This window comes from Metarhizium robertsii (assembly GCF_000187425.2).
Source record: "Metarhizium robertsii ARSEF 23 chromosome Unknown MAA_Scf_8, whole genome shotgun sequence".
NCBI classification, from domain to species: Eukaryota; Fungi; Ascomycota; class Sordariomycetes; order Hypocreales; family Clavicipitaceae; genus Metarhizium; species Metarhizium robertsii.
Genome location: NW_011942226.1, coordinates 90352 through 101908, shown reverse-complemented (window position 1 = coordinate 101908; position 11557 = coordinate 90352). Strand labels below are relative to the sequence as shown.

Genomic DNA, 11557 nt, shown 5'->3' with positions numbered 1-11557 from the left:
GAGCTCGAGGCAAGAGAGGGTCAGTTCAGCAACCAAGCTGAACTAATCCAGTTTTACGAGGGTAGAAATGAGTATATTGCTAGAGACAGAAAGGCATGCAACATTTATCTTAACCATATGCGAAAACAGTGGAATCCAGATTGTGACGACAAGTCTTCAGACATTCCCATTACGGTAAATCGGCTCCAAGCCCTCGTGGAGACACTGCAATCGGCAGAGGACAACAGAATGACTGCCATGGCATGTTTCGTGAGAGGGTCCGATGGCGAAGCTGAGGGGACCCGCCGCCGATTAACGGAACAGATGCAAGCTGCCGAGAAGAAGAAATACGGAGGCTTACAAAAGATTGGATTTTCCGAGCTTGTAGACGTTTTTAATACTGGAAGGTGGGAGTCATGTGCATTATCAGACGACGGCATAAATTACGACCTACCCATCGATGAACGGTGTGAGAGGATGATCAAGTGGATGATTTTCATACAAGGCGTATCAGGGGAGCGCATGAAGCAGCTTGAGGCGTGCAAGGCTCAAGTCAGGATATTGTGGCGTGCGTGTCAATTAGGTCTCGGCTGGAGCCCTTCAGAGACACGGGAATACGCAGGCACATTTGACAAGCTGGCATACCAAGGCAAGGATGGAATATTGTCGCCCGCAAGCCAACTGGATTTTCTTATGCGTTTCATTATGGATAGAATATCACAAGCGGCCACGGTGAGGCTCCTGCAGAATCCCGCTGCCAGACAGGATCCCACTAAGGCTCTAGTGTCGAATGAACGTGGTGGTTCAGGGAATCCGAGCGTCATCACTTCAGTGACCGAGCAAATGAACAACGATGGCTTACTGGTGGACTCCTTGGTGCCGCGTGCGAACTTAAAGAACACATTGTCAAAATCCATACAGAAGAAGTCACCCCATGAGACCAAAAATACGGTCTCAGATGGCGCGGGTATCGGTGCCGACAGATCTGCACCGGCCAGGGAAATGAGGGCCGTGGAACAGATCACGTCAACGAATGGGCCCAATCTACGAAATCGTCAGCAGTTGAAGGGATTCCTGTCAAAGTTACAGAAACCGGCATCTACTGGGAACGATTTCTTCGCCTCAAATGAAATTCCAGTTGGAGACGCGCCATTGAATGGGCAGGAGTCCAGTACAATAGAAACAATGCTTCTGATTATCGATGCAAAATTGACGATCAACGCAGAAGAATCAGAAGCCGAATGTGGCAGAATTTTTGGATCAGCAAGGCTGGCAGGCTTATATTGCGAAGAATTTGTCAATTGTTTGAAAGACGGCGGATTTTCAATAACAGAAGTCGACAAAAACTTGAGTAAAGCCACGCTCAGATGGCTTGCATACAAGCCAGTAATACAGCAAACAGTGTCTGTCACGGTGCAGCTTGGGCAATGCTCCAAACAGATAATGAACCTATACGTGACTTGCCGTGAAAGCAAGGAGCTTCATGAATCCAGAGTGGACGAAAACAGCGTAGATCTCATATCAGGGGATGCGGCCGATGAGACTGCGATTTGCGACGAGAAACAACCGCCCCACAAGCGACTCGAATGGCTAGTACAGTTCATGGCGAAACGATCCGGCAACACAGATACATGGTCGATGGTTCGGCCAAGCTGGGACAGTTGGATCGCCTCCACCAACGGAGATCTAGCGGTGAGCATGCTCAACACCATCGAGTCGTGGTACCGGGATGGCGGAGTTACCTTGGAGCTGGGTGCCGTTAAAGAGGCAGCGAGTCGTCGGGTGTATACGTCGAAAGGACGTCGTCCTCAATTAACTTCCGGAGAGCCCGACGACATACCCGACACTATACCTGACGATATTCCGGACGCTATACCCGACAACATACCCGACAACATGCTTGGCGATATAGGAATACTATGCGAGATCCCCTTTAAGGTTAAGAGCGTCAAGGTCTACTCACGGGGCTATCGGCTTTTTCTGGTTGACCAGTCTCGTGAGCCTCGTGAGCCTCGTGAACCACATGTGCCATTAAAGGAGTGGGCGGTGGGACTTAGCGCGATTTTAAGAGAGGGAACTGCCGAGGAATCGGAGCAAAATGCCAAGTATTTCTGGAGCATATTCTCTAATTCTCTACCGAAATACCTAAACAAAAAGGAACCATTTGTTGAGTTTCCCGATGATGTTACGGAGGAGGAGGATCTCCCTCCTAGCATCAGATTTCAGGAAATAATGACAGAGGACATGGTAAAACGTCATAATAAAACCTCTCGGATCAAAAAAAAAGATATGGCCCCTAAACTCGAAAAAGGTTGCTCTCACGTTATATGCAGGGATGGAAAGCCGATGTGGAACGTGAGCCATAGCAACATGCAAAATTGGGGCAACCACGTGAAGAAGGCGTTGTCGAAGCTGAAAGGTGAGTAGGGATGCGCGAAAGCAATGCCTGCAAGAGATGCGAATTGCATATGTCACTACCAACAATGTAACTACTGTCCAGTACTTAATATTATATCAATATGTATCATACACAATGGTATTGTCGTTATATGTACTCCGGATGCATAGCCAACAAGGGCATGATAACGATGGGCAGGTGTGAAACGGAAATAAAATATCTATTGTACGGCAGAACGCATCGGGCGATGTCACGTGGACTTTGAAATCAGAAAATGTTCATGAAGAGGTACAGTACTGTACATACATAACACAAAATATTTAAGATGTGTAAATGGAGGGCGCGTCTGTGGTAAACCGAAACGGAACTTAGCTTCATGGTGGGCTGTGCGGCAGTGGCTCTAACCAAACCGTTCCCGATCCTCAAGCAACTAAGTTGTCGTTCCATCACAGCCAGACAGAGTTGGCGGCACAAACACTAGGGACTCAGGGGCTCCAACTTCGCCAAATACTCTCTTTCCCTTACATAGCAAGTACAAAGACTCCGGTAGAAACTTCTTCGTCGTCCATCACCTACGAACCCAAGGCCACTTTTGACGGAGGCAGCCAGCCCGAAGTGAATCGCCGCGAGTTTCTAGACCTCATGGATCTCTCTTCTGCTAAGATTCCCGCGGCATCGGGATGAAATACGACACCTCGCCTTTTTTTCCCTTTCGTAGCGTGTCGTTGTCGATGACTATTCAAGTTGTCTCTGGTCCCAAACGCTTTGAAGCAGAATTCGCACATGAAATTTTTTTTGGCCTGATGGGTGCTGTCCATTATTGTCAGACATATTTCGTTCTCTTATCACACCATCACACAGGGTATTCATAGCCTCATCTTTGTTGGTGTTTCTTCGCTTTCTCATGAATTGCACCAGTCTCCTCGCAGCCAGTGTGATGGTGCTTGTGCTGTTCTTGATCCTGCACATGGTCTGGAAATAGGTCGATCACGCCGCTTCGTTCAGGTTCAACCCGGAAACCAAGTGTGTTGACATTATTGGCGAAGTCCAAATCACACTGACCAGCTTGAAGATCTGAATATGATTCTGCAAAACGATCCTCAGACTCAGGCACCAAAGAGAAAAACTTTTCTTGTGCACTTCTGTCGAGCCAATGGTATTGTTCCACTTGATTTTGACAGTCAGAAGATCAAACTCCAAACCAGAAATAAATATCTGTGTGTATGACTAACCGAATATTGACTCGTAAGATGGAAATACAGCGTCATCAAGTTCGATGCATGTCTCTGATTCTGCGCCAGCAATGGCTTCGATAATAGTGTACGGACCCATCATATATGGATGACGAATAATCCGACGGCTGGATGTATTATCTGGCGCAATTCGGATGTTTTGCTGGACAGGCTGGATTGGATGGACGTTCGAAGGCAACCATACTTCCATGTACAGGTATTATATACTGCACAGTATATTAACCTTATCAATAGATAAACCTCAAAGTGTGTACATGTATTCAAGTAAATATTTACAAGTAAATGGGCCTCTAGTTCTCTTCTGGACGATACGACGTAAGCATACGCAGGTTTGCTTGTGCGTCAGGTGGTGGCCGATCCATGACTCTCTACATCCCCGTTATTTTATTCGGGACTTCACTGTTGGGTGGAGCCAGTGTGCTTCCACGTGGGGCCACGTTGGTTACGTCTGAGTATTGGCGGATTCAATATGTGCCTTAACCGTTAGTGGTGGAGTGCTGCACGGTTGGTATTACAATGTGCGTTATGAAGTAGTCAGTTGTACATACATAGTGTCAGCGCCGGCGGGCGTAGAAATTTAAGATAACGCAGAACTGTCTGTTCCTTGCCATCTGGCACCCGTCTTCTAAGCATTGTAACCTGATTCGCATTTGCAGGTTTTCATCTGCTAGACGATCTCTCTCCGCTGCCACGAACGCCAAATTTTTTTTCAAACTGTGAACTGCTATGCCCCGATCGAGGCTATCGGTTTCAGTTTCATCGACGGGCTTCTCGCCAAAGAGCTCAGAGGCGCAGGTGCCAAGAGTTAACAGAGTCATTACCGTCGTCAGAGCAACATGAATTGAGGAATGCAAAGAGGTTGACCGTGGCAACCATTGTGATGATAAAGACCCCTGTGAAGACGTAGTGGCAAATTATCAGGGACTGCTGAATTTTGAAGAAGCTGACGTATTTGGAAGCTCCGATAGAAGCCCCAACGGATGAGATGATGGAAGCATAAATGACGGCGGAAAATGTAAGTAGGGCCTCGCAGAATCCACTACTGACAGCAACGCCAGTTTCATGGCAATGGCTGTGTTCGTTGAGCATTTTGGGTTGATGACTCCGCTTCCACCGCTGACAGACACCTCTTACGCTGATCGCAGTTTGTAACTATAGCCTCCTGCCGTCTCTTGGATTTGTAACTGCCAATCAGCAAGGAAATATTTTCAGCCGCATAGATGAAGCCGTTGACTCCGATTTAGAGGAAAAAGTAGAGAAAGAGTTCGTTCACGTGAAAGCTGCGGGTGCAGTGCTACAGCATGTTATTATACCATACCTAGAGCATATTAATACATACAGCACGAGTAGCACTATATAATATTTACTCTCGGGTTGTGGCCCAAGTTATATCGCTCATCACTCAGATCAGTCCCCCGCCGCTATTTGACCATGGCGTTGAGACGGTGTTATCAAGCGGTGCCGGTTTAACAGGCGAGAATTTGGTATCATGTTGTCATTTGCTACCCACTCATTGAGTACTTCAGCGTCTGCGGTGTCTATGAGCATACCCAGACATATACCGTGTGTCCTGCACGCATGGAGAACGGTACATTCCTCATCGTTGGCAAACAGCACATCATTTTCAGTTGCAGCTACCAGGTGAAGCAGGCAGCAGAGATGGAGGCACTTACATAACTTAACAACAACAAGAGCAGACAATCATGAATATACTATCAATTTGTGCCAACAAATGAATACGTATTCAACGCCTTGACCCAACATTTTCCTTTTCCTTTTTTTTTAATAGCACGCCTTAGATATTTGGCTTTCATCCTATTGCAATATAATACTGTGACAACACTGACCCCTTGGCCCGTTTTCTGTACATCTCTTATGGTTGGAAAGCGCAAGGCTTCTACTCGGGTGATAATTATCACGGGCTATTGGGTTCTTCGTAACTGTTGTTGATGCTTGTGTTGAGTTCATCTATCTAGAGGCAGCGCTCACCCAAACTGGTGATGTTTGAGATCTGTTTGAGATCAACCAGGTGTGGCCAATTAGGGGCCAGCATTCGCTACCTTCCACGCCCACAGCGCCGCTGGCAGCAACACTTATGCCAATCCTTTAATTTCCCTTTCCTTCGACTCACCATTTCAACAGAATGACGACCTTCAGCTGGTGTTTTCGACCACCTCAACACTCTCGCCGGCTTCAACGGGGTTGCTAAAGTCTATCTTCTCACTCCACGTACACACCAAAAACAGTAACCCAACCATGACGCTCACACCGCCGGCTGCAGCAACAATGTAAAACTCTCGGGCTATCACTATACACACAATATCTGCGCCTTTGCGCAATAGGGCTCCATTTTGTGTGTTGGTTGAGCTACCTGCGAGGAGTTGTCGAATTTGTATCTCATTCAACGTCGACCCTAAGCTCTGGGCCAGGAGGCGGTAACCGACATTCTGAAAGATGCCCCAGGAAGCTGCGAGAGTCATGGGGATGCCTCCCATCTGAGCAAAATTGCACATGAAGATGCTGTCAAGTCGTTTCCGTTTATCTTTGGACCTTTCCAGAGCGTTGCAGATTCCAATGCTGTGCTGAAACAGCAGACCAACGCCGATGCCCACCAAAGCCTCAAGACCAGCAACTTGCGCTCTGGGAGTTTCCGGTGTCAAAATGACTGTCAATGCCACTCCGGCCGCCACAAGTATTGCGCCACCGGCGGCGTATATCGCCCTATAGAACCCAGCAATATGCAGCAGTCGGCCAGTAGCCGCAACGGAAGCTATGAAAGCAAAGACAAACGGCAGCACCCACAGGGTTTGCTCGAGCGCATCTGCCCCTTTTGCGAAAGCGAAGTAGAGAGGGAAAAAATACAACGATATTGCGTAGGACGCGCCTGCGCAGGCCGAGCCCGCCAACAGAGCCCACATGCTGAGTTGGGTGCGGGTGTGAAGAAGCAGGCCACTCCATTCAACATTAGACCAAAGGTATAACACCCACAGCAATGACACTAATCCGAAAGACAGCCAAACACCCAGGACGGGTCGTGAATCCCAGTGCCAAACACTGCCAGAGAATGTCAAGGCGAGCGCGAACAGGACCGGCATTGCAATGTTCAGCAGAATTGGAGCCCAGTCCAATCGCCTCGGGCGCCTGAGGATGGAGTCGTTCTCATCAGGCAAAAACCTCGTTTCTGGAACACAGAAGTAAGCCAAGATAATAGTTGCCCCTGCGCAAGGCAGATTTAACAAGAATGCCCATCGCCATGTGACCCTCTCTGAAAATGCACTCCCAATGGGTCCGCCTATGATGAGGCCGATTGCCCACGACGCGCTCATCGTGGATACTCGCGCTGGCGCCTTCTGCATCTCATTCTTGGGTGCACATACGGAGACATAAAACATATTTCTATCGGGAATTACTCCATTAGTCGCTTTTTTTTATCAGTTCAAGAACGGACAGGCACTTGCATTTGTTGCACGAAGGCGCCACCGACGCCCATGATGACTCGACCCAAGATCACGGCCTCCATGCTTTTTGCCGATCCAGCAACGGCCGCCCCGAGCAAGAATACTGCCAAGTTGGCGATATAGAGCCACCGTAAACCGAAAGTGTATGTTAAGTGGCGTACCAAAAACATAACAGAGAAGAGAGCAAGAGAGTAGGATATGCTGATCCACGAAAGCAGTTCGATGCGCCCAAATGTCTCATACAGCCGTGATTGAATATTCGCGACATTGCTGACATCGTATCCTGGTTATCAAAATTAGCTTCAATTGATGAGTTTGGATCGCTCGTGGTGTTGTATTCTTGCCGTTAATCAGGGCCGTAAAATAGATGATTACCAGCGTGCATTTCCATTTCCAGTTTCCGGCTCCTCGAGGGTCGAGACTGATTTTGACAACCGATTCTTGTGCTTCTATCTTCGGCATGGTAAAGGGAAACGCAATCAGGGACTCAGTGACCTGGACAAGGCGAATAGTCTCCCATATGATAGGAAGCGGGCTTATAAACGCATCCAATGCATACAAATACACACGCATATATATATGTACATGCATGTGCCTTGTGGCTCGCGATCAGGTGAAAGAAGACTGCACAAAAGTCTTCGCCACTCTCGATCTGCATAGTATGCCTATCCTTGGCAGCATTTTCTCACGGAGCAATGATTTTTGCGAGAGATTAATCCCGCATATGGAAGAAATTTTAGCCAGGTATTGGACGCCGACGGAGCTTGATACACCAGGCTACGTTACGCCGCATGGAAGTGCACATCCTACCAACTTGGCTATTTGTTGTTGGAAAAACAAAAGCCCACGCCTAATGCACAATCCTCGTACATTCTCCACAATCGACATGGCCATTTCTCGATGATTACAACCTGAGAGGCGCCATTGGTATTACAGTACCTCATGAGCGTTTGTTATGTTGACACTAGAGCTTCCCCGGGTAGTTGACCGGGCACGGGATTGGAAGAGACGACGCCGATTGACTCGAGAGTTGAAAACCCTTGTCCTTGGGGCGCGCAACCCGGGGCCTGGCTGCTTGGGCTAACCTCATGTTACGTCGACATGGTTATGCTGGGTTCGTGGTGGAATTAGATGTTGCGTTATCATACTTGGCAAACTCGATTGAACGGACTCTTCGCAGGAGCAGTCGTATACATACCTGACCGTTGTACACCATCATGGCGGAAAGAAGCAACACAGACTGAAGCTCTGAGACTACGTCGCGGTGAAGGATGAGGCGAATATGGACGTTCCAGCTGTCAGTATGCAGGACTTCTTGCACAGCAATGCGCACGAAACCAGAGTATTTTTAAGGCGCCCATACACCAACCCTGCCCGTATTCTCAACACCAATATCATGTGTTTAAATGCTTTTGGAGACATGTCACATCTGGAAGGCAAGATTATTCTGTAACTAGCCCCGCCATAACGGTGGTCCGCCAGTGTGTTGAACAAAAGCCGGGTAAGTTTAGGTGGGCGGTCTGCAGTGAAATGTGGAAAAGTAATCAAGAAAGTGAAGAGCTTCCGGGGTACGCGGAGCCAATTTTCTTTCGTTATTGGCATGTCATGATTTGATGGCATTAAGAAAGCTGTGAAAGGGCCCAGGCAACCTTTCCTTGGAGTACTAGTCCATCTTTCTTGTTTGTACATAGTTACATTCACCTATCGATTGGGATTAAGTCATGCACCAGCTGGAGGGCAACATGGGATTTTAACGAGGCCGAGAGAATGATGATTCACCCTATTGCCCTAGTTGAATACGATCCACGTCACACAGTGTATTGATCACGCCAAAGTCTTTGTGTCAACTTGCTTCGAGGATGACTCGCTGCTCTGTCGTGTTCATTGAAGCTGGCGATTATGAAAAATATAACGACGACTTGAGAGCTCGGCTTCGAAACATAGCGGCAGCACACATAGCTTTAAAGTCCATGCTTCAGAGAATTGGTATTACAGTACATCACAATATGTATACGGGACTCAACAAGTATCTAATGAATCTAATACTGGGCCTTTTGGTCTAGAAATCGGGCACGGTATAGATGTTATATAGCAAAACGGGGACGCCTATAAAGCCACAGTCTGCTGTAAAATCATGTTCCGGATCGTTCCAAGCGAGCGAGCAACAAAAAAATTATATGGAGCCTGATTATTCCATGCGACCTTCACCCCAAGGAAATTGTGATGCTGACAGTTTTAGTTTTCTGTGGAGCGACCCACCAAGGATTTCGGACTTGAACCAACCAGCCTCGCAAGGACGTAGTCGACCAGGGAAAAACGTTATGCTGCAATGCGCTGTGCTGTTGGCAGACAAATTTTTTGGGGCAACGTTGGACAAACCTATCTGATCAGTTGTCTCGTCGGCGAGTAAATTATTTTGTGGATCGCCCTCACTCAGTTGTGCTGGAATCGAGGAAGGCCATAAAGTTGTGGGCCATTGGGAGTTTGATTGACGGGACATTCTTTGATGTACTTACGTGGCTATGAGAATCACTTCCGAGATGTCATAAGTTCAGTGCCATCGTTCAGATACATTGCTCGGATTGGTTTGGAGTGGTGATCAGCTTATCAAGTATATACAGCCTGATACACACATACATATGTACAATGCCATAGTACGGAAAGTACAACATCACTAACTCATGTAGCATCACGAAGGCCCCACACGGCGATGATGACTTCAAACAAGGATAACGCGGTCGAGATCAAACAGCCTTTCCGTTACATCTGACACGACACGATAGCAACACAGTACCACACCATTCAAGTATACGGCAGTCCACACCGGCATCTTCAAAATAACAACCATTGCACACATTCGCCAAACTCGTTCACGTAGAATGTCTCACCATCTGTGATGTAATGGGGACAATGTGAAGACTATTGGTCGCGAGTGAGTCTCACAGAGGACGACAAACAACTAAAAACTGGTAATTTGCAAGATTCGTCTCCATTCCAGATTAACCCTTCATTAGTATGAAGTTGCAGCCTTATGTTGAGCTTTTTCTTTTACTACTTTACGGCTTTCCTGGCTATGCTGTGGTCTAATGTACCCTTGGCACCCTTTCATCACGTTGAGATTCGTTCTGGGAGTGCTTCTCATGGACTTGGTTTAGTGTGGCTTTAATTATTGTTGTTCCACAATCCAGTTTCCTTGACAATATCGTCAATTCTTCTATTACATATCTACTTCGATCGAATACACAGACTCAAGAGATATCTATCACGATCTTCTGCTCCCCAGTTTATCTATTACCGTCTTTGTTGACGGCTTCACTTCCGCTTGCGGCAGCCCACGAGCCTACATCAAAATGTAAGTTCTTTTCCCGTTACATGCTTTCAAATTGGCGTTAAATACCCCGATTTCCAGACCGCACCATTGACAGAGCCCGACTGGTAACGTCGAGAACAGCAAGTGACAATTGCAGTATCTAGTCAGCAAGGCTTTTTCAAACTCGATGTGCATTGCAGCTCCCACTCCACGAGTTCCGAATCCAGACTATTACGGGTGGCCGCGTCAAACACATGGCTGGTGTTAGCAATGGCCGACCCTGACTACGTTACCTGCTGGACAACTGAAGGGTTTGAAATCCCCTATCCAGTTTCACCTTCGGAAGACCATACGGCAAGATATTATGGCCATAAAACGTTACACTCCCGGCCAGGATAAAGATCAGCCCCGCTTCAGAAGTTCAGTTGAACTCTACGCGGCTCATCTACGTAGCTCATCTCGCCCCCAGAGCCGTTTACATGAAGGATGAGCCTTCCGGCATATTCGCCTCGGAAGAGTCAACGTCCACGTACATCACAGGCCTTAGTCCCATTTATCTTTTGGTGTTATTTTTCCGGCCATATATTTACAATTAGATTTCCTTGTGTTATCACGAAGCTGTAAGACAAATGTGGAAAGGAGGGTGGGCGGATATGGCCACTTAGTGTACATCGCAGCAGTGGGTTTGTCACGCCCGCATGCACAGAAAGAAAAGTCGATTGCCTTCTACTGGCCAACCAGTGCAGGCGGGGGGTTTGCCATTAGCATCATCCTCGGCAAGGATACTCGATTAGTGGTTTCCCTATGAGAAGAGGAATAGTTTCCAACAGAATGGCAAAGCTCGCTGCAAATTATTAGAGCATTCTCTCTCCTGTATGGCCACGGTGCCGCAACCGGGTGCAGTTGCCGTTTGCTGGCATTCCTACCGACTTCATGGATAAGGAGTTCCTCCACATCTTCCAAGGCAAAGCATTCCTTGTCTATAAAGACGTTTCTGCTTCCTACTCGCGCCACACTGCACGGGGTTGACCCTTCATCTGCATTCCTACATTCTGGGGGAACTGGCCCAGGTAGTTACCAACGGGGTCATATTTGCACACGACGTATACCCCATTGGCCTTGCCTCGGCCACCACTGCAAATATTCCACCAGGCTGGTC

At 47.7% G+C, this 11557-nt stretch overlaps 2 protein-coding genes across 2 annotated transcripts; one reads left to right on the top strand and one right to left on the bottom strand.

Annotated features, from left to right (window-relative positions):
- Positions 1-117: 117 nt before the first annotated feature.
- MAA_11428 (uncharacterized protein) lies at positions 118-2345 on the top strand (the record flags this gene model as incomplete). Its single annotated transcript, XM_011413422.1, has 2 exons — positions 118-2226; positions 2313-2345. 2 exons carry the CDS (start codon positions 118-120, stop codon positions 2343-2345), a joined length of 2142 nt encoding a protein of 713 aa, XP_011411724.1.
- A 3438-nt stretch (positions 2346-5783) lies between these two features.
- On the bottom strand, positions 5784-6956 carry MAA_00882 (efflux pump antibiotic resistance protein; the record flags this gene model as incomplete). The annotated part of the gene is made up of 1 exon (XM_007818880.1): positions 5784-6956. The coding sequence occupies one exon, from the start codon at positions 6954-6956 to the stop codon at positions 5784-5786; it is 1173 nt and encodes a 390-aa protein (XP_007817071.1).
- Between the last annotated feature and the right edge of the window lie 4601 nt (positions 6957-11557).